This window comes from Stenella coeruleoalba, assembly GCF_951394435.1.
Source record: "Stenella coeruleoalba genome assembly, chromosome: 12".
Classification (NCBI taxonomy): domain Eukaryota; kingdom Metazoa; phylum Chordata; class Mammalia; order Artiodactyla; family Delphinidae; genus Stenella; species Stenella coeruleoalba.
In genome coordinates this window covers 32545279-32569266 of record NC_137158.1, presented here as the reverse complement: position 1 = coordinate 32569266, position 23988 = coordinate 32545279, and the positions used below count along the sequence as shown (strand labels likewise).

Sequence of the window (23988 nt, the reverse complement as noted above, 5' to 3'; positions counted from 1 at the left end):
GTGGATGTGTTTTAAAATTAGTTACAGATATCATGACATTTAACCTCCAAACACTTTTGAATGTAGCACTGATATTTTTGTCATGTGGTCAGCAGCCTCCAAGGTGGCCCCCAGTGATCCCTGCCTCCTGGGATTCATGCTCTTGGGTAATCCCCTTCCATTGAGTGTAGGCTGGACTTATTGATTTGCTTCTAAGAAATAGAATATGGCAGAAGCAATGCGATGTCCCTTCCAAGATTAGGTTATAAAAAGATTATAGCTTATATCTTGGGCATCCCCTCTCTCCTGTTCTTGATCTTTCACTTGCTCTGATGCAAACCAGCACGGTTGTGAGCTGCTCTATGGAGAGGTCCACGTGGCAAGGAACTCATCTCTGGCCAGGAGCCAGCAAGGACCTGAGGCCTGTTAACCATGTGAATGAGTTTGGAAACATCCTCCCCTAGTCAAGGCTTGAGATAACTGCAACCTGGCTGACATCTTTTTTTTTTTAATATTTGGGATTTTATTTTATTTTTTTAATTAAAAAAAATTGAAGTGGGCTTCCCTGGTGGCTTAGTGGTTGAGAGTCCGCCTGCCGATGCAGGGGACACGGGTTCGTGCCCTGGTCCGGGAAGATCCCATATGCTGCGGAGCAGCTAGGCCCGTGAGCCATGGCCGCTGAGCCTGCGTGTCCGGAGCCTGTGCTCTGCAACAGGAGAGGCCACAACAGTGAGAGGCCCGCGTACCGCAAAAAAAAAAAAAAAAATTGAAGTATAGTTTATTTACAATGTGTTTATTTCTGCTGTACAGCAAAGTGACTCAGTTATACACATATACAAATTCTTTTTTTATATTCTTTTCCATTATAATTTATCCCAGGATATTAAATATAATTCCCTGTACTATGTAGTAGGACCTTGTTGTTTATCCATTCTATATGTAATAGTTTGCATCTACTAACCCCAAACTCCCAGTCTATCCCTCTCCCTCCCCCCTCCCCCTTGGCAACCACAAGTCTGTTCTCTATGTGTGTGAATCTGTTTCTGTTTCATAGATGAGTTCATTGGTGCTGTATTTTAGATTCCACATATAAGTGATATCATATGGTAGTTGTCTTTCTCTTTCTGACTTACTTCACTTAGTATGATAATCTCTAGTTGCATCCCTGGCTGACATCTTCATTGCAGCCTGTGAGAGACCCTGAGCCAGAGGCACCCAGCTAAAGCTGCCTGGATTCTTGACTCACAGAAACTGTGAGGTAATAAATATTTGGCCTTTTAAGCTGCTAAATTTTTGAGGAAATTTATTATGCAGCTATCAATAACAAACACACCTACATAACTCCATCCCATTAATCCTAGTAGGAGCCTCTTTGAGCAGCTGCTGAGCTGTGAAGGGTACAGCCAAGTTGTCAAGAGGGAAGAGTGCTTATCCTGCTATGATGGGCGGCAGGCATCGAATTTCAGTTGCCTCAAGTTACATAGATAAAAGGTGTTACATCTTTTAGAAGTAGAATCTTATCTTTTAGTCTCTCAGGAGACTATTATTACTACCCATTCTGATTTTAGCAGTGTTCTTGTCTTGGCTCCGAAGAAACCTGGATCTATTCCGAGATTGTAGAGCTTGGCACACAGGAGCTTTCTGTCTCTGGATTCAATGATCTTTGAGAAAGTAGTGTGCAATGGGGAGAGAGTTATGTGGGACATTCTTAACCATCTAATGGTCAGGATACATGGACAAGAATGTTCAGTAGGGGAGTAATAAGGCCTCCCACAGAGTAGGAGCTAAAGACTCAGTCCTATACTCGGAAAGAAGCGTCACACAGAATTGTATGTGATATCCAGCATACTCATGCGTATATCATTTGAGAAGGTGTTAGATTCCCTTTTTTTTTTTTTTTTTTGGCCATTCTCAGACCAGGGATCGAACCCAGGGCCCGGCAGTGAAAGCGCTGAGTCCTAACCACTGGACCACCAGGGAATTCCCCAGATTCCCATTTTTAAAGATGAGGTCAATAGCAGTTTGGTTTCATCCAAAGGGACCTATGCCTATTGTGTGAATCTGAGTAAGGTCCACCACTCTGGGCAGGTGCTAAACAGTTCTGGTGGTTAAAGGTTTGCACCGGTTTTTGGTGATTGCTCAGATCTTTGAAAATGGTTGCAGATCCTGGATTCCAGGTAAGGTGAAACCTGGAGTCCATAAAATGATGACAGATCCTCCAGAAATGTGGAGTCTGCTTGCAGGGTCCTGATGGCCAGACACAAAACCTGCCATTAGAATCTGCTACTATTCGTCGTTCTTAAAAGAAGGATAAGTTCCTTATAAAAGGATTTGAATTTAAATTTCAGCATGACATTGAATTCAGTCTGATGTGTTGTTTCATTAATTAAACCATATTTAGGGGCTACCAGATAGTCTTTATTGAATAAAGAGACAGAACAGCTGGTGCCTCTGATTACCCAAATACAGAATAGCCAGGGCAGAAATGAAATTAAGGGGAAAGCCTCTCCTGGGATGTAGTTTGAGTTGGGTGCTCTATATTCTTTACCCTCAGAAGGTGTACTTGGGAAAGTGAAACAGGGGAGACCCATAGAACTTTTACACCCCTCAAATCTCACTGTTTCAGTTGAATGTCTAGTCAGATTCAAAAGCAGCAATACTTCAGCAACTTCAAGAAGAGAGATAAATAAGAAGGCCGATCATCAGTGAGTCAGTAATGCTGCGTCATCATTAGAGATGTTAGCTTTGGTTCTTGAAGACTTCCAGAAGCTGCTGTTTAATGTGATTAAATTATAGTAATAAGTGAATCTGAGCAGGCGTTTGCCTCCTCCTGAGAAATATTTTCCTAAACTGGATTTCCTGTGTGTGAAATTTTTCCACAACTGGTACAAATCCTTTATCCAAATTTCCTAAAATTACAGTATATGTGCATGAATGCTTTGAGTGCATGGAGTTCAGAAGGTGCTCAGAAACATTAATAGGAGGACTGAAGTACAGAAGAGCAAGTGCAATCCCAAGTGCAAGTGTATGTTCATCCTTGTCTCATCCATAGGGAACTTTAAGAGCTGGGACATCAACAAAGAGAAGATTGGGAGAAAGAGGTGAGATGATTGGTATTGGTGGTCATTGGGGAAGGGGTCAAGATAGTTCATACTCTCTGGAAAGAATTTTCTTGTATGTTCTTCTAGAGAGTTTTGTAGAAGATTGGAGGAGTATCTAGTTGCCTTCCAGAATGAAATCTGAGGAGGGATTAAATTTAGGGGCTCCTTCTGGTATCCCCCCACCCACCTTTATTTTTTTCCAGAGTGTGAGCCAGTTGGTGCAACTAGTAAATGTCAGAAAGTTGTCAAAGTTAATGGTTTTAATTCTGATATTTACTCATAAGGACCATTAATAACCTCATATATAAGATAGCACCACCCCCCTCATAGTTGAAAGAATCACATATTCAGTGATTTTAGAGTATGCTGGGAATATGAGCAAGAGCTCTTTAAAGGAAGTGGCCTGCCATATGATTTCTGACAAAGAGAGGTCTGACCAGGAGTGTAAGAGAGACTGGAACATAGATTTCCTTCAGCTTTGCCCTCTGGGAGAGTCACATGCAGGAAAAAGAGCTTCAAGGATGTGTTCTTTGAAGGTTGGCTGGTAAGATTACTGTGACCTGTGCTATCCTTGGGGAAAGCACTCAAAGTCTTTGTCTCTCAAGTGTTCTTAAAGTCCCAGTTAATTAAAGGTTGAGAGGGACAATTAGAAATAGGAATGATATCAACATTGACTTCACTGGAGTTATCTGCTTATAAACCCATCAGTGCTCAAGTGTAGGGAACGCTAAGTAGGTGAAACTCGTAATTACTCTTAATTCTTAGATTAATAGAAAAATGAGTGCTTGAAAATCTTTTGACTATTAATCTTTAATTTCTCTCTAGAACGATATTCTCTCCACAGCCAGTCTTTTATCTTCTGCCACTTATAGCATTTGGAAATTTAGCTAAATGGCAGGAATGGAGCTGACAGTGGCCAGTAAAAGCTGGGAGCAGAATTAGTAAGGGAATAGTGGATATAATTCAGAGGTTCATTTCTACTTCCAGTGCTCTGGAACAAACATTCTGCCCACTATCCCACAGTGATATATGTGAACACAAGTCATCGGTTTTTACTTAGAAGTATGTTAGTGGAGACTTACTTTCCTAGGGTATTGTGCAAAATAAATATGGCCGTAAATTCTTTGTGTGATTCCAGAGGAAAGAACTGGGATCAATGGTAGATGTACCAAGGGGACATATTTTGTCTCAGTGTAAGGAATTATCTAACCAGAGAATTGCCTGCCTTGCCCAGGAAATGAGGGAGAAGTCCCTAGAGGGGCTGCAGTTGGGGACTATCTGGTAGGGAAATGGGAGAAGGGATTTCTACACCGCATGGGAGGTTAGACTGTTCTGCCCACAGCTGTAGTACTTGTTCTATTATTGTTGACGAGTGTAAAATAATTCCTTATGTTAGAATAGCACCTTCTAGTTTGCAAAATGCTTTCACATTATTACATTTTTCAATCCTTATAGTAGTTCTCTAATCTAAGAAAAGACAGATCAAACATACTTAAGGCTATCAACATCTTGACTGATGATTTCTACTGTGATAGGCACCAGATGGACAGAAAAGTAAAACAGAGGGTTACCTGCCCTCAGGAGATTAAAAACTACTTGAGGAGATAGGACACACACATAAATAAGACTGTGAGATGACGTGTGGATTACCTAATGAGTGATCTAGACCAGTGGTTCTTAAAGTGTCGTCCCTCAGCAGCATCAACATTACCTGAGATCTTGTTAGCAAGGCAGATTCTTGGGTGCCACTCCATACCTACTGAATCAGAAACTCCTGGCTTGGGGTTGCATGGGGGATAAATCAGTAGTTTTAAAAAGCCCGCTAGGTGTTGCTGATGCATGCTCGAGTTTAAGACCACTGACATACTCTAGTCTGGACCAGTGGTTCTCAAACTTCAGCGTGCATAAGAATCATCTGGAACAGCTCTATTCAGAGTGTGGTCTAAGAACTGCAGGCTCTCCAGGGAATTTTTATGCCTCTAAAGTTTAAGAAACACTGACCTGGAAGCTTGTTGAAACACATACTTTCTCCCAGTCATTCTGATTCAGTAGATGGGACCTGAGCATGTGTGATGCTGATGCTGGCATCAGGTTATCCTTTGAGCAGCCCTGCTCTAAGCAGTTGTCCCTCTGGGGTTTGGCAGGGGAGTGGGCAATGAGAGGTGCTAGGGGAGTGGACAGTGCAGGTAGCCTTCCTGGACTGGAGGAGGGAGAACTTGATCTGAGTCATAAGGGAAGGGTTGGGTTAGACAAGTGGAGGTTATTTGAGACAGGAAGGATGGGGTGAAGGATGGTGGTGGGATGAGCTCCCAGCATATTTGACTTAAGTAGAGCATTCGCATGAGGTAGACCTTGACTTGTCCTGCCGGGGCCTGGAGAGACCTATCTGCTGGCAGCTCTCATGCATCCTCCCCGAGGAAGAGGCTGAGAGGCAGGCAGGAGGCAAACAGCCTTGCTCTGTTTTGCGGTCCCTCCCTCTGGTGGGACTTTTAAGATCCATGTTCCTCTCTATTTGTCCTCTCCTCGTCCCTCGGCCCTTAGGGAGTCCCATGTGCCCTGGGTTCCTCACCTCCCAGTGTTTCTGATATTTTCAATCTTTATTTGCTCCCACCAATGGTTCATGGTCCACACACCAAATCTGGGGGCTGGCAGGGAGTTACAGGTGCTCAGATATCCCTCAGCTCCCTCTGTCCATCTCTACAGAAACTGGGGGGCTGGTTTACCTACTGAAAATGAGGCTTGAGTTGCCTCGTCACCCAAGCCTGCTCCTTCAGTGCCCTTCGGAAGTGCCCGTAGTGTTTGTTTTTGCTAACACCCTCCACTAATGAAAAATGGGCTCACTTGGTGAAGCCTGGGCGTGCTGCAGACTTGAGACTTGGGCTTGTCCTCTTCACCTCTAAGCAGAGTCTAATCTAAACTCAGTCTCCCTCTTAAAAATACTTCCTGCCAAGCTCAAAAGGCCAAATCTGGAACAATTTGAACAGCAAAAAGAATAATGAGAGTACTGGATTATAGGCCATAGAATAAAATATATATCGACAAGTGCACACTTAAATAAATAATGGAATACGTCAGTAAATGGGGGATGAAGGGAGCAGTAGCATTTGGATCAATACATGTAGAAGGATTGAGAGAAATAGAAAATCCTGATTAGGCAAACACCACAGTAATAATTGTTTCAGATGACATCTACTGATGGATACTAAAATTAGTGGGCCAAAGTTTGAGGAGAAACAGGGTATTTATACAGTCTCAAAGTTTCTCTCCCAAGGCTATTAACTGCAAAAGGAAAAATAGTGACATTACAGTGAAGAAAACTTATAGACACCACCTTCACCGCATGGTCAAGGTTAACATCCCCAGTGATATGGACATATGGACATTGTGGACCCCCTGATATGATGCCCCGAGAAGGGGTATTAGGGTTCTCCAGAGAAACAAGCCAATAGGAGATCTAGATCTAGATATCTAGATCTATCCATGTCTATTTCTCTTCTACAATAAAGTCATATTGACTTATACAACTGTGGAGGCTGACAAGTCCCAAGATCTGCAGGGTGGGTTGGCAGGTGGAGACTTGGGAGGGCTGATGGTGTAGTTCCAGTATGAACTGGCTCAAGACCAAGAAAGAGACAATGTTTCCATTTAAGTCTGAAGGCAAGAAAAAGCCCATGTCCCAGTGCAGAGGCAGTCAGGCAGGAGGAATTCTCTCTTACTCCAGGGAGTCAGCCCTATCGTCCAATAAGGCCTTCATCTAATGGGACGAGGCCCACCCACATTAGGGAGAGCATTCTGCTTTACTCACTCTACCACTTAAATGTTAATCTCATCCAAAACACCCTCACAGAAACACCCAGAATAATGTTTGACCACATAACTTAGCACCCATAGTCCAGTCAGGTTGGCACATAAAATAACCATCACAGAAGGGTTCATAAAAATGCATGACTACTCTAATTATTAACCACCTTAGACAAACCCAAGTTGATGAAAATTTTACAAAATCACTGACCAGTATTCTTTAATAAGAGTGTCAAGGCTATGAAAGACAATGCAAGCCTGAGGAGATTGGAGGAGACTAAGGCAACCTGATAACTAAATGCAGTGTGGGATCCTAGCTGGTACCCTGGAACAGAAAAGGATACTAGTTGAAAAACTAATAAAATTTGAATGAAGCCTATAGTGCAGTTAATTGTATTATATTGATGTTAATTTTTTAGTTTTGGTAAACGTACTATGGTTAGCTAAGATGTTAATCTTAGCAGAAGCTGCTTGAAGGGTATACAGAAAGACCGGAGGATTTCTTAGTAACAGAGGGTATTTTTATATTCTTTAAATTTATAACTGTCTTGTGTGTATATATACATATAATTGTGTATCTACCATGAAGGCTAAATTCTATCCTTTTTTTCTTTTTGGCAAGTTCCTTTAAAAACCCTTAGACTTTTGTTCTTTTTTTCCTTCTGTATTCTGTGTTCCCTCCTGACTAAAGCATCCTTTTGTAAACGTCCGCAGCTCAACCCTCTTGCTGTTGCATGGAGGGTCTTTATCTCTGAGGTGGTTCTGCTCACGGCATATTGTACAGAGCAGAGAGCATCAGGCTGGGAGTCAGGAGGCCCAGGTGCCAGCATTTTTAGTCTGGTTCTGTTACTGACTCAGTGCCCTTCCGGTTTTAACATTCTGAGTCAAGTGGCAAATTTGGGCTGAACACTATATGCGGTAGTTGATGTACGGATCCAAATGATTATGTTTAGTATTTTTTCCCTTTTATCAAGGTCTTAAGTGCTCAGATTTCCTAAGTTTTTATAAACTCATGTACGTTTTTTCCTCTTGCCCCCCAAAGTCTTTGGAGTCTACAACAGAATTCACAATTTACTCTGGCATTTCCCTTAGACTCTTTCCTTTTAGCCATTTAAGGAAATCAACATTTTGGGGGGCCAGGAAGCCAGTGTAGCTCTCCTTTAACTTGTTTTCTCCTCTCTGAAACTGGGTCATATGTGTAAAAGTGAGATTTGAAACAGGGCTGTCTGAACTGAAAGCTTCTATTGCCCTGAGACGGCTTTGAAAGGAGGCTTCTGGTGGAAAGATGGATAGAATCTACCAGATGGAGAGAAGTGGGGGGCACAGATGGGTTTTGGGGGGCAGAGGTGTGGCAGTGGGAAGCATGAAGTGTGCTGGGGAGTGGAGCTGTTCTGGGTCTGCTGGGGTAAAGGAGGATGAGGGATGAAGCTGGAACATGGGTGGGAACAGAGTGCGATGAGCCTTGGATTCCAGGTTGAGTTTGGACTGTATTTCATAGCCCATAAACCATTGAAGGTCTTTGTGAAAGGGAGTGCCACAGTGAAAAGAGTGTCTTACAGATTTAAGTATGGGTGGGATATGGAATGGACCGGAGAAACAGAGGTCTCTCCTCATGAGTGCTGGTGTTTGATGAGTTAACCAGATACGGTGCTAAGTGCTTTACATGTGTTATGTCATTTAATTCTCACAGTAGCCCTAAGAAATACCCTTAATAGCATCCCCATTTTCCAGATGGGAAAGCTGAAGCTTTGCGAGGTTAGTTAATGACCAGGCTTTCCGTAGTGAATAACAGTGGTGACAGGATGTGACGTAGGATGGATCCGTTTCCACCTGGGCTGCCTCTTTATCCTGCAACACAGTGGCCTGGAGACGACCTGGGGCAATTGTAGTGGGTAAGATGTGATAAGTCCAGGTGATAAGGCCTGAACTAGGTCAGCCGTGGTAGAAAAGGAGAGCTGGGAGCGGCAAAGTGAGACATCCCTGTATGGGAGCCTGATCCCAGGGCTGGGTCTGCAATTTTAAAGCTTCTCTTTATGTTTGTTTCCTGCTGGTGCTCAGTGGTGAGAACTTTGCCAAGACCATGGAGACATCATGGGAAGCCTTGCCTCCAAACTTCCTAAGTAGCTTAGGCTTCTTGTTTCTCCCGAGGAAATGAATTAATTTAATAAAGTAAGTGCTGAGGCTGGGTGTGCTTGGCTGGGGTTACTAGAGATGGTTTAAGCAAACTTCCAGGTGTTCTCAAGCACCTCAGACTTTAATGGCTAGAGTTGGAGACAAGGAGGTGCCTCTGGAGGTCTGGGGGTGATCAATTCTTCCTTTTTCCCAGGAACCCCCTCTCTCATCCACGTATCTTGATATGTTTCCAGTTACTTCCCTGCTTTGCTGTTGTATGGGTTGATATATCACAGAATTGTTTAACTTGCTTTACTTTTGTTTCTAGTTATAAGTCAAAGGGGGTACATGCATTTGGTTTTGCAAAGCTTTTTTTTTTTTTTTTTTTTTTTTTTTGCGGTACGCGGGCCTCTCACTGCTGCGGCCCCTCCCGCCGCGGAGCACAGGCTCTGGACGCGCAGGCCCAGGGGCCATGGCTCACGGGCCCAGCCGCTCCGCGGCATGTGGGATCTTCCCGGACCGAGGCACGAACCCGCGGCCCCCGCATCGGCAGGCGGACTCCCATCCACTGCGCCACCAGGGAAGCCCTGGTTTTGCAAAGCTTTGGATGCACACTTAAACGGGCATATAATGGGTGCGTGCTGAATGCTGTTGTGACGTAGTGGGACGGTGAGGGCTGGCCCAGTGACCTCTCTCTGCTCTCTCTGCTGCAGGTGATAAGAAGTACATCATGGGGCCCAAACTTTCCACTCTAGACGCCACCGTCTTTGGACACTTGGCACAGGCAATGTGGACCTTACCCGGGACGAGACCTGAGCGGCTGATAAAAGGCAAGCCCTACAAAGCTCTTCAGGTTTGGGGAGTCGCGGGGGGCGTAGAGGATGGGAGCAGCACAATGGAGAATCCCAGGCCAATGCCCCTGAGCTTGGCTGTGCTTCATGGAGGCACCAGGCCGTGGTGTGTGGGGCCAGGGTTGGTTTCCTGTGCTCAGGACATGTAGAGGCCGAGGAGAGACCCGGCTTCTCACCTGCCATCTCGCTCGGACCATGTTCTTTGCAAAGCTGACACAAATCCTGCCGCGTTCTACACCAGGGCTCTTCTTCCAGCTCCTTACGTAGTGGACTTAATACTTGTCACTGAAACAGGGCTTGCATTCCCCCTAGTGCCCTTGTTTTGTTGGTCTCCCTTACTTTCCTTTGGACTGTGGTGGCTCACCAGTTTCTGGTTTATCCAGCACTGCGGCAGCCATGGTCGGGTGGGGCTGATGAGCTCACTGCCCATCTCACATGCTCCTTTTGAATCTGAACTGGTCTCAGATATTTCACACGTGCGTATAGGTACGTATGATTCTGCGTCATTTGAGTTCAAAGCACTCCCTTCTCCTTTTCCAGCGGGGTGTCTGTGGATCATACGCGGAGAGTAGTAGAGCTGGAAAGTTCAAGATAGTGGGAAAATGGGGAAAGTGTCAACAAATGCTTTGTAAGTCTAGTGCTATGTGAGGTGTTATTATTGATATTATTATACATGCATTTTGACCAAAGAAATGGTATCTTTGTTGTGTGATCTTGATGTAAGGCCCATGAGAATTACAATTCTAAACTGGAGGGGTCGAAGTGGGATGAGTGGGACCGGAGCTAGAGGATGCACATATGTGTGGGGTGGGGATGGGGGTGGTTGCCAGAAGTAAAATTGGCAGTGGGGCAGGGAAAGTCAGCTCAACCTGGGTTGATGTCAAGGGACCAGATCTTCATGTGTGTATGTGTGTGTGTGTGCGTGCGTGCATGTGCGTTGGAGTGGGGTGGTGGGATGTACATGGCAGCTGGGGCCTCTGGGAGAGGCTTCCTCTGCCTTGATGAATGGGAACCATTTTGAGTCGTCTCTGGTTTTAAACAGTACCTAAGCAAGTGCCCAGGGCCTAGGAATGTGGGCATCAAGGTTCCATATTTCGATTTGGGGAAGGGGATTGACAAGAGTTAGTCAGGATTTTTATACCCCAGCTGAGAGACTGGAGGTGTACCTGAGATCACCAGTGAGTAACATATAGAGTACTCTTAATTAATGTTGGATGGACTGATGGATGGATGGATGGATGGATGGATTGAGGGATGGATGGATGGATTGAGGGATGGATGGATGGATGGAACCAAGCAAGACAGAATCATACAAGAAACTGAGGCAGGTGAGCAAGTCATGTGTGGTAGTCGTGGGTGGGTGGGTGGGGAGGTTGGTGAAGTCTATAGGTGTGTGTGTGTGTGTGTGTATACTCATGTGCATGCCCAGAGATTCAGAACAGGCTAAAGGCAGCAGGAGTAACTCTCCAGATTGGTGGGGATGGGGCTCTAGATACGTTACCAGACTTGGTTGGAATGGATCAGGCATTGGCTGAAGGTCTTTTAGAACAATAGCTAGGTGGGGACAGGGATAGTATGGACTTATATTTAATTTCCTAAGTGATCAGTATGGAGGTGTTCCTTGTCTTGTGATGTGTTGGAAGTTATCTAAATTGAATATGTTATCATATTGGTGATGTTTGTAGCACTTAAAGTAGTTTCCCTTTATTTTAGTCAGGTTTTCCATGGTGGTCTAAAAGATAGTGATTCCTTTTTGTTCATCTAGGGGTGTGTTTTGTATTTACTCTTGCTTCCTGTTTCTTTGTACTCCCTCCTTCCCTACCACACCACCTTTACACACCTATGAGTACACACACACTCACATCTACTCATATGCTTCTATACCCACATGCCGTGTACACACTCACTCGTACACATACATTTACATTTCTACCCAAGCACATACACACACACCCTATGCATACACACTCACACACACACCTTATGTGCACACACACACACACACACACACTACAGTTGACACTCAAACAACACAGGTTTGTACTGCATGAATCACTTATATGTGGTTATTTTTCAGTAGTAATGACTACAGTACCACACAGTCCATCTTGGTTGAATCCACGAATGCGGAGGAACCTTGGATACAGGGGACAGACTCTAAGTTCTTTGCGAATTAACCCCCATGTTGGTTAAGGGTCAAGTGTATTGAGGTCATCTGTTATTTAGTCAGAAAGATTTAGGTATCCAGTATCAGTAGAAATCTCAGATTGTACAGAAACCCTTCTCGAAGAAATGAAGCATCTTTTGTGAATTTATTTATGACTTGGCCCTTTCCTCTATTATTTCCTGGAGGGACTTGAGGCATTTAGTGTTCTTTTTAAATAAATGATCAGTGTTTTTGGAGAATTGATTTTGAGTCCCATGCGGAGACGCACACATTTGGGGGAATCTGATGCTGTCACCTGCAGGGCACTTTGGCACGTAGATGCAGATTCTTAAAATAAGCCGTAGCTTCCAGCTCTCCATGGGGACTGGAGGAGGACAAATCATTCAAGTGCACAGCAAGCCTCTAAAGCTCATTTCAGTCATTATTCTATGCCCCTTTCTAACCTTTTGATCGGAGCTGCTAATGCAGGCAAACTACTAATTTGATCTCAACTTCTTTCTCTGCCTTTGCTCTTTTTGTGGTGGAGACCTTCAACGGAGAAGTAGAAACAAACAACCAAGAGTCTGGATAATTTAGAACTGGCTCACATCCAGGAGTGGAAGTGGCTTGGATCTGACAGTTTTCTGCCTTAGCTTTGGAACAGCCAAGACACTATTGTCCTTGCCATCTGTGTGAGTGTGTGTGTATCAATATTAGCTTTTTGGTCCTAGATATTATTTAAAATAATCTAGCCACACAGGCTACTCTGGGAAACATCCAGAATCATGAGAACTTTTCCTTAATTTAGGTGAGTAGGAGGACAGACTTTGAATACTCAGCAGTTCTTAAAATATACATAATATGTTTGTGTATGATATGAAATGTCATTTCCTTACTAGAGAAAATTTAGAAAAGATAGAAAAGTTTAAAGAAAATAAAATTAACTTGTGACCCCATCACCCGCAGAGAATATCCGTTAATATTGTGGCATGTTTCCTTATCTTTTATCAAGTACATGTATATATGTATGTTTAAAAGTTGGGATCATTATGTTGATATAGTTATAACCTGCAGTTTTTTTCAAAAAATTATTTATACTTGGCTGCGTTGGGTCTTCATTGCTGCGCTCAGGCTTTCTCTAGTTGTGGCGAGCGGGGGCTGCTCTTCCTTGCGGTGCATGGGCTTCTCACTGCGGAGGCTTGTCTTGTTGCGGAGCACGGGCGCTAGGTGTGCGGGCTTCAGTAGTTGTGGCACGCAGGCTCAGTAGTTGTGGCTCACGGGCTCTAGAGCACAGGCTCAGTAGTTGTGGTGCACAGCCTTAGTTGTTTCGCGGCAGGTGGGATCCTCCCAGACCAGGGCTCGAACCCGTGTCCCCTGCATTGGCAGGCGGATTCTTAACCACTGTGCCACCAGGGAAGTCTGTAACCTGCAGTTTTTAATTAACTGTGTATTATGGCCATTTCCCTTGTCATTAAATATTCTTCAAAACAGTGTATTTAGTAGTTGCATAATATCCTATCCCATGGCTACATTGTAATTTGTGTGATTAATCTTTTTCTGGACTTGTGGGTTGTTTCAAGTAATTTTTACTAACATTCTGTATTAACCACGGTGCCACCAGGGAAGTCCCGAATCTCAGTTTTATTATCAGCAAGTTTTTTTTATTAAAATATAATTGACATACAGTGTTATATTAATTTCAGGTGTACCACATTCAATGTCTATGTCCATTTTGAAATGATCACCACAATAAGTCTAGTTACTGTCATCATACAAAGTTAATACAATATTATTGACTATATTTCCCCATGGTGTACATTACATCCCCATGACCTATTCTCTTTATAAACTGCAGGTTTGTACCTCTCAACCTCCCCCATTCATGTCCCCACCCCCCGACCTCCCCTCTCCTCTGACAACCACCAGTCTGTTCTCTGTATCTGTGAGTCTGGTTTTGTTTTGATTTTTTTGTTTGTTTTTAATTAAAAATTTTCTTTTTTTTAAATTAATTTTTAAAATTATAGTTGATATACAATGCTGTTTTTCTAGTTTTTTTATTATAGTTTTTTTTATTATAGTTGATTTACAATGCTGTGTTTCTGCTGTACAGCAAAGTGAGTCAGTTATACATACACTGCTTGTTTGTTTTTTTAGATTCCACATATAAGTGAAATCTTATGATATTTGTCTTTCTCTGTCTGACTTATTTCACCTAGCATAATACCCTCAAGTTACATCCATGTTGTCACAAATGGCAAGATTTCATTTTTTATGGCTGCATAATATTTCATACTATGTATGTATGTGTGTGTGTGTGTGTGTGTATCTTCTTTATCGATTCATCTATCAATGGACACTTTGGTTCCTTCCATATCCTGGCTATTATGCTGCAGTGAACATAGGGATGCATGTATCTTTTTGAATTAGTGTTATTGTCTTCTTTAGTAAATACTCAGGAGTGGAATTGCTGGACCATATGGTAATTTTATTTTTAGTTTTTTGAGTAACCTCCATACTGTTTTCCATAGTGGCTGTACCAATTTACAGTCCCACCAGCAGTGCACGAGGGTTCCCTTTTCTCTACACCCTCACCAACACTTGTTATTTCTTGTCTTTTTTAGCAACCCTCTTAATGTGGAGTCACATTTGATTTTTTTTTTTTTGTGGTACATGGGCCTCTCACTGTTGTGGCCTCTCCCGTTGCGGAGCACAGGCTCCGGATGCGCAGGCTCAGCGGCCATGGCTCACGGGCCCAGCCGCTCCGCAGCATGTGGGATCTTCCTGGACCAGGGCACGAACCCATGTCCCCTGCATCGGCAGGTGGACTCTCAATCACTGTGCCACCAGGGAAGCCCATGTTTGATATTTTGATCAAAGTATCCTTATTAGAGAATTGCATGTGGATTTGGCACTCTTTAAAATAGACATGGAGAGTTGGAGAGCCTAGAAAAGTGAAAGTAAAGCACAAAAGGGAACGGGTTCTGTCGCACAGCTGCTTGCCCTGGAGAGCCGTACCAAACCCAGAGAACCTAACACTGCTTTTCTGAATTTGTAAGGAACACAACCTTGTGTGTTTTAAGAAAAACAAACACTGTTCAGCAGCTCTTTTAGCATCAGTTATTTATTGTATGTGGATTATTATTTTTTGGCTTATTATTTGATAGAGTAAAAGGTGGAAAAAATGCTGGATATCTTTGAAAAACATACACGTATATGCCCACCCCATACTCTTACTGTTCTCCATTCAAAGTGTTTAGGAAGAGGTTGTGGGGGAATTCAGGTCTCAGGGAAGGGCTGGCTCAAATGATCTTTGCTGGTCTTTGTATCCTGAGATCTGTGAACTAGCTTCAGTGAGACTGGGGAAGGTGGGAGTGTCCTCATTACCGCATTCAAGTTTGCTAAGAACTTTTTTTAAAATATTTTTTAAAAATTTTATTTACGTATTTATTTTTGGCTGTGTTGGGTCTTCATTGCTGCACGCGGGCTTTCTCTAGTTGTGACAAGCGGGGGCTGCTCTTCGTTGTGGAGCACAGGCGCTAGGTTGGTGGACTTCAGTAGTTGTGGCACATGGGCTCAGTAGTTGTGGCTCGCGGGCTCTAGAGCGCAGGCTCAGTATTTGTGGCGCATGGGCTTAGTTGCTCCACGGCATGTGGGATCTTCCCGGACCAGGGCTCAAACCTGCGTCCCCTGAATTGGCAGGCGGATTCTTAACCACTGCGCCACCAGGGAAGCCCTGCTAAGAACTTTTCTGAAGAGGAAATGTTCAACGTCCTTGCTGCCTGTGTGACACAGCGTTATAGGGAGCAACGAAAGACACAGCCAGCACCTACCACAGGCGTGGAGCCAGGAGGTGCTGAGTAAATACTTGGAAACCAAAAGAATGTGAAGAATGTGTGTGAGCGCCAGCCCTAGGTTTTCCAGATATTGGTTGGTTAAGAACCCGGGGCTGACAGTGGTGCTGGGAAGAATTGGAGAAATATAGGAAAATAAAAGGAGTCACTTTTTTCAAAGAGCCATGGGGAATATTTCCATTTGAGAAACTCCAAGAGAAAAGCTCTTTATTCTGTCTGGGAGTGTCCTTGGGGTAGAGGGCCATTTGACTTTCTGATAAATATCCTTTCAAGTTGTCTGAGAATATCAGTAATCACTCATTAGTCATTTTACTAATTTATTTTATTGGATTTTTACATTAAAAAGGTAATACATATTGTCACAATAAGTTGAATTAAACAGGTGTATTTTAAAAGATTTATTACCTTCCCCTCACCCATGTCCAGTGTCACTCCCATAGAAAACAAATATTAAGGATTTGGAGTGAACCCTCTGTGCCTTTTTTTTTTTTATATACAAATTTACATACATGTATATAGCTGTTTTGGTTTATTTTTATTGATTTAAAACTAAACAGTGGAATTGCATTATACACATTACTTTATAACTTGTTTTTTTCACTTAATAGAATATTATGTCTTTTTAACAGTTGCCCAATAGTCTATAGAATTGATATACCAGAATTTATTCAATCAATCCCTACTGATGGACATTCAGGTGTTTCCATCTTTCTTTTCTTTCTCTTTGTTTTTATTGACATAATACTGCATTCGGCATCCATGCTCATCTATCTTTACATACTGATGATTTTATTTTAGTAGAATAGAGTACTAAAAGTGGAGTCCTGAGCCAACAGATAACTGAATTTAAAATTTCACTAGATAACATCAGATTACTTTCCTAAAAAGCTTATAGCAATTTATACTTCCACTAGCCATGTAGTATAATGCCTGACCCTCCACACTGGATGGTATTAGACTTTTTTATCTGATAGGTGACATTATCTGATTGTTGAGTACACTTTGAAAGAAACCCTGCAGTTTTAAAAAAATTATTTCACAAAGTTTACATCTTCAGTATAGGCATTTATGTTAACATGGGCATCTCTCTCTCTCTCTCTCTCTCTCTCTCTCTCTCTCTCTCTCACACACACACACACACACACACACACACACACACACACACACACTACACATAGCCTGTTTCTACTGCTGACTTTTTTCATTCTTTTTGGCTGGTAGCACATTGAGTGGGTCAGCTGGTGGAGAACCTCGGAACAAGCAAGGATTGGCAAAACCAGATAAATGGAGAACTCAACTGTAAATTTTCCCTCTTCGTTTCACTCTTTTTATCAGGGGCAGGATATGAGGATGGGCATGTGAGCTCGCAGCCCTTGCTTATCAAAAAGCACACCCTTTCTTCACTGTGTGATGGAGGGATCTCTTCTTCGTGACAACCCATTATCTTTGAGTGACAACACCTGTCTCCTCAAAATTCTTGAGACTCCAGAAAGAATTACAGAAAAATATTCTGTAACAGGTAGTGGGAAGCTATTAATTCCCAGGCCAGGCTGTCAGCTCATCAGGAGAGAGGCAGAGTCCAGTCATGGTGAAGGGAATGGAGTCTGGAGACTGCTTGTGTCTGAATCCTGGCTCAGCCACTATATAGTTACGTGACCGTAGGCAAGTTAATTAACCTCTCTGTTGCTTCAGTTTTCCTATTACAGATGGAGATATTAATAGCTCCTGCCTCATAGGATTGTTGCCAGGACTAGGGATGGGAATTAATATAATTCAACAATAAATAAAGCACTTCAAGTAGTGCCTGGTACATAGTAAGGCCTATATACATGTGTGCTATTATTAATTTTTATTATTGCAGACTGAAGGGGTTCTAATGTCACACAGTCATGAAGGGGGCAGCTCTCCTGGAAGAAAGGTAAAGAAACAGGCTGTAGAGAGAATGGCTACAAAAGAAGTAGAGACAGTCATATATTGTGTAGATCCCATGGACATTGTGACTAGATTCTTACTTTCTGGGAATGGACCTGATTGAAGCAAACAGGGTTGTCCCCAGGGCCTGCTGTGAAGTGACCACAATTCATCTTTGATATTCCCTGCCCCCAATAGCCCCTTGCTGCTGCTTCTGCGTCTTTATCTAATTTTTGGTTACCAGCAATACCTGGTGAGGCGTTTTGTAACTGCTTCCCTGAGGGAGAAAATAAGGGAAAGTTTTGCGTGCATCTGCCCAAAAAGGAGCAATGATATTGGCTTGTTAGCTTCCGAGCGCGTACAGAAAGTCTTCGAGTTGGGGGCAATCAGAATGGACTCATATAAATGTGAGTTGAACAGTTTTGATCTGAGAAGACTGAAAATGGTGACCTGGAACCAATACAAATCCACTGGTTTACAGGATCCATGAAGCGGGGGGATTTGCCTTATTATGTTTTGTAATGGATGTATTTAAGCAGAACAGCAATCAAGTTTTGAAAAATTTTAGTGGGAAAATGCTTATAATGTTACAGGAAGTGACAGGTAATGATAGTAATGACAATAAATAAATAGAAAAAAATACTGAAAGAAATCACACCAAAATGTTAATTGTGATTACCTTGGATTGGTGAGATTATAGGTGCTTTTGTTTTCTTCTTTATATATATATATATGTATTATGTATATTTATACCATTTCTATATACAGACTTCTAATTTTCCAAAATGAGCATATATTATTTTCTCTGGTAGAAAATAAAATAGAGTAGTTACAGGCTATAACCACTAGAGCTGTTGATATAGAAACAGCCTAAATGGCTATAATAGGGGATTGGAAAAAACAAAATGAAACTGTGGTACATCTGTATAATGAAGTACTATGCAATTATCAAGGTGGTCATGGAGTGAAATTAAAAGGTTTACATTATATGTTGCTAAGTGAAGAAAGTAGCATAGGAAACAGAATATATAGTAAATGCTATATAGCAAATGTAAATATATGTAAATGCATATATAAATATGTAAATTTCAGGAAGAGTTTAAATGAAAATGTTATGGCAAATGGGATTATTGGTAATTCTTTTATTTTTTGCTTATCTGTATTTTCTAATTTCCTGCAATAAAACATGGACTACCTACACAACAAGTGAATGTTTATATAACTTTAAAAAAAATAAACATCCAGAGAATATTCTTAGGGCAATAAAGTCCTATAAGAGACAGTGACAAATTATATACTTATGAGGAGTGTTGCCATCTGGTGGATCAAAAGCAAAAACTCACCCTCTTTCTACATTTTTCATTTGGAATTAGGAAATGAAAGCCACATACCGTGCCGTATTTCAGATGAATGCCTGGACAATTTTAGCAACTTAACGAAAATGTTCCTTTGATTCACAGGAAAAAGAAGTAGACCAACGACCAAGCCCAACGAACCCAATCGTGGGTGCACTGTTGAATTTTATTTAAAAAATAAAAAAATCTCTGTTTTACGAAATATGTTTACAGGCATGCTCGTCCATAAAGACAATTCTGAGTTACCTGTTTTATGGATGATTCAGGGCAAAATTTCCATCCTAACCTAATTTTTTTCAACTAGTTGGCGTACTGACCAGCCCATAATGACACTACAAATATTTGTGGAATGAAGGATCACTTCTGGCTGACTTAATCCAACTAACAGTTGGTGTGTTTTCATGGGCTATAAATTAATTTAGATATGAACCAGTCGAAGCACTAGTTCTCTTGATATGCAAACATAAAATGATAAAATACTTCACAAAGCCAAATGATGGTAGTTTAGCCGCCATTCTGGATAAGCTACCTCCTCTCTTCTCACCACCATCAGACTCACTCGGAAATTTCATTCAGCCCATTCACTGAATTTAACTCTTCCCACTCACCTTTCTCCTTCTGTGTATAAAAATCTAAACATTTTGACAGTGCCTCTGTGGAAAAACATGGTTAATGCCTACTCTACCCCATCCTTCTAAGTTTCCCAGAAAGCCAAGTGGCTGGTAGATTGTTGCCTTTGAGAACTAACCCTCGCTTTCCTCACCACCCTGCAGGTGAGCTGATCAATCTTGCCATGTACTGTGAGAGGATAAGGAGGAAATTCTGGCCTGAGTGGCACCATGATGATGACAACACCATCTATGAGTCCGAGGAGAGCTGTGAAGGCAGCAAAACGCATACGCCCCTGCTGGATTTCAGCTCTTACTCAAGGACAGAGACCTTTGAAGATGAGGGAGCAGAGAACAGTTTTTCCAGAACCCCAGACACGGATTTCACTGGACACTCGCTCTTTGATTCTGATGTGGACTTGGATGACTACACAGACCATGAACAGTGCAAGTGACATTCAGCCCTGCTGACCCTCCTCTGTTGGAGCTGCCATTCCCTGGGGTCAGTCCAGTTTCCCAGGTAGAAGTCCATCCGAGCTGGGAGGAGATCTTCGTGCTTGACACAGTTCTCACAAGCTAACTGGACTAGAGCAGCCTTATTTCTTTTTTGTACAAACAAGACACAGAACCATTCCGATGGCTCCATTTAAAACAAACAGGCAGAAGAAAAAGTCAGCATGGTTCCTGAAACCCACTTTTGTTTTCATTAGAAAACTAAGATGGTGTGGTAGAGCAGGTGCAAGAGCAGGTTGTCCACAGATGGTGTGTACATCGATCCCCTGCAACCCGAGGGCTTAGGTGCAAGATGGATTCTTGAACATCCTTCATCCAGCAGGGTTCAAAGTCAGGAGAGATGTCGTCAGAAGGAATGTAGGAGATAAATGTTCTATGGTGGCTGCTTGTTATTTCCTGTGTGTATATTGTATGTTGAGATATAAGTCAAATAAAATCCATAGATATTCAGTGAACACCTACTACGTGCAAAGCACTGTGCTAGGTGCTAGCCAGTATGAGTTTTGTCCTACGCCCTGCCAGTGGCTAGCTGTGTGATTCTGGGCAAGTCCCTTAATTCTTGTGTGCCTCATTTCCCTCACCTGTAAAGTGGGGGTAACAATAGTCCCCACCTACCTACCTCACAGGGGTGTTGTGAGGATTCATGTGGTAACATACGGCGCTTTAAACCTCTCGGAAGAGGTGTGACATAAACACATTTTATTCTTTAACGTGCTTCGTGTGTGTGGAGATTGGAGGGCAAAGGAATTCCACATCTAGGCAACAGCGGCCACAGTCACTCGCCCAAGCGGAGCCAATGGAACACACACCAAGGCACAGTTAGGACTCTGTCATCATCCTCTTTGTGACCTTGCTTGAATCGAAATCTTTTGTTCAAAGAACCTTGGAAATGTTTCTACAGATCATCAACAGCTACAAACAGTCTTCAATTCTACTGTACGTTTGCAGAGAAGCCTTTCTTTCGTTGCCTGAATGCACACTGGAACCTTGTCCTTTGTTGATTCTGGAGTGTTAAGTTGCCTACGTTTGGTTTACTTGGGGGAATAAAGCTCAGGAATAGGATGGATTTAATAGTGGTGAAAGGGAAAGGATTTGACTGATTTTTGTAAGCAGAAGCTCGCCAACTTGTAATGTCTTTTTTGAAAACAAACCTTGCAAGATGTATTGGAAAGATGAAGTAGGAAGAGGATCATTGTAACGGGTAGCAGAGCACTTTGTGCAGTGTGGACCCTATGCAGTTTTATTAACGCAACTTTTCTGGTGTTCTCAGCCATTGTCCGGCGAGGGGAAGGCAACGCTGAGGAAAATCTTAATGTTTCTTAAGGATTTTTCCTCCCCTCCCCGTCCTCTCTCTCCCTCCCCATAGAGCCCCTGAACTCTTGCGGTTACTGTGTTGACTGAGGCACTCCATCTCTGAAGACATAGTTTTGGTTGACTTAGAACATTTTCTAGTGAAATATGGGTTGAAGATCCTAGGGTGATGGCTGTGGATTTGGGCTTCTGACCACAACTGACTGGGGAAGGGTTATTCCTTATGGGGTTAAAGAGGAACTTCTTAAAAAACAGCATCTTCTGGTAAGTTCACGTACTTTACTTGAAAAAGACTCTCTTTGAATATGGTTTTGACAAAATAGTCCTAAAATGCTGTGGATTCACAAAGAAGTAAAAGGGGGAGAGTTTTTGAGGTTATTTACCATTTAAGCAACAGGGTAGGGCATATGTAACTGGGAAGAAATGCTGAAATACCCTAAGCTAGACACTTTTATGCCACAGAAAACTCAGTTGTTAATATCTTATTAAAGCCCTTCATCTTTTGAGAGGACTGTTCGATGACTAATAAGAATGTGTTGGAGGATGTATGAATGGTTAAGCGTGTTTTGTTTCCAGCATCATTTGGACTGTTCACCTCTCCTCTCTCTAGCTTAGTGTGTTGCAAGGCCAGCTGGTGGTAGTTCTGTGTGACAGGGAAGCTCCTGGACTGAAAATGTGAATGTAGTGAACAGGTAAACTGTGGACCAATCTCCACAAAGACCGAGTTCCCCTTTCCCCACCCTCAGCTGGAAAGAGTTGTGTTTGAAATTTTGTCTACAGTTTATTCTTCCTGTATAGCACCAAGTGTGCTGTATCTTCAAGCCATGAATGATTAAGTTATGAGTGTGCAGAAGTCACAGATACTTTTTATTGTGTGTTACTTGGAGGGCAAGTCCATGGAGAGCCAACATTCAAAGTGAAGTTGTAAGACCTTCATTCCTTCTTTTCAGGAGCCTCCCGCAGGGACTTGAATGGACGTTGCTGGAGTCCTGGGTACTCCCTGACAGCTCATGACCGGGTATTCAGCATTTTGTATGGGTAACTTGATTAGGAACCCTAGAGTAGACCCAGGTTTTACTTTCCCAAAGTTGGTTATGGAAACAAAATGACCAAGACAAAACCCACTGTGGAGTGGGTGACTGATGCACTCTTGATTGGGAGGCTTTAATTTTCTGCTTCATTCTAAAGCTCTCCAGGTTTGAAGTGTTCTCCAAGTTGATGAACAGGTGCTACTTATAAGAAAAATAAGAAATTAGGGGATATTTTGGTCATCTGGCTTACTTGTTCAAGTTGTGTATTTCTTTTTTACTGGAAGGTAACTTAAGGAAATGTGATCTTTAATGGTAATAGATGCTTTGGGATGGACAGAAGACCCATGGGCTACCTGTTCTTTTTCTTACCTCTCACTGTAAAATTAAATTCTGCCCTTCTCTCCGCTTCCCTTTGCCTCACCCCACCCCTGTCTCCACTCATCAGGATGAAGGAGCGGCATCACGCTTTGCCCTGCATAAGCCAGAGTAGATACAAGGATGATTTAAATGTACCCAGAAGTAAACGATATTGTCAGAGGTTCCCATTTCTTGTTGTAACACTCATGAGTTGTGAATAGTGACACTACCAAGGCCACATGCTACCCAGATGACTGATCACAGACTTAGAGCAACTGGACTTGAATCAGAACTGCAGTCTGGTCCTCACGTGAGCCCTGCCTGTGTGCACTGAGGTAGGAGGATATGTGTTTGTGAAACAACTAGGGTTCAAGGAAAGGAAGCGTTAAGGGTTATAGCCGTGGGGGTCTTGCCTAGGTTATTTGAGAGAAAGTATAGACTCATAGAAATGGATAGCTGGGCCGTGGATTCACTCTAGAAAGCCATATTTATTTGGAGGACAGGCCCGGAACGGAGGTCTTTCACCTTGCCTTTTACAGGGTTCTTCCCATTACATCACCTTGACTTGGGTTCTTTTTAAAACCCACCTCCCCAAGAGGTCACTCCATGTTCATAGAACCAGCACATCCCTAGTCTCTCTCTGACAGTGCTTGGAATTCTCCACTCTTGTCCCCTGTATCTCTTCAGCCTGGTCTAGGCCAATTCAAAGGATCTTTCTTCGGTATCTACTCTGTGCAAGGCGCTGCTGGGCTCAGTGAATGATACCCAGAGGATGTCCAAGTCACCAAGACTCTTCATTCTCGGATTATATCTTTTAAGGAATCCATGCCCATATGGTCTCTCACTGGATATTTAGTTACTCACTGGTGAGTTGATAGCCACCTACCCTGTGCCTGGCCCCAGGATCCACACTGGATATAGATACAGTGGTGAACAGAACAGATGTGGCACCCTCATTTTAGGGTATTCTCTTTTACCTAAGCTTCTGTGTTAGCCTCTTTTACGTGCTTAGCCACTTCCCTGATCCATTCCACTCATCACCACTAGATTAATGTTTCTAA

General features: G+C 42.7%; 2 protein-coding genes across 4 annotated transcripts in view; both read left to right on the top strand.

Moving 5' to 3' along the window:
- The window catches only part of COQ3 (coenzyme Q3, methyltransferase), a 100133-nt gene extending 90304 nt beyond the window's left edge, over positions 1-9829 (top strand). The window contains exon 10 of the mRNA XM_079939393.1: positions 9707-9829. The gene's annotated coding sequence lies outside the window, so the exon portion shown is untranslated. The remainder of the gene's footprint in view (positions 1-9706) is intronic.
- Positions 1-22295, top strand: part of FAXC (failed axon connections homolog, metaxin like GST domain containing) — a 76619-nt gene extending 54324 nt beyond the window's left edge. For all 3 annotated transcript variants that reach the window (XM_079939399.1, XM_079939397.1, XM_079939398.1), the window contains 2 exons: positions 9707-9823; positions 19881-22295. In XM_079939399.1, the coding sequence (XP_079795525.1) occupies positions 9707-9823; positions 19881-20170 (407 nt within the window). In that variant the 3' untranslated portion in view covers positions 20171-22295. The remainder of the gene's footprint in view (positions 1-9706; positions 9824-19880) is intronic.
- The last annotated feature ends 1693 nt before the right edge of the window (positions 22296-23988 follow it).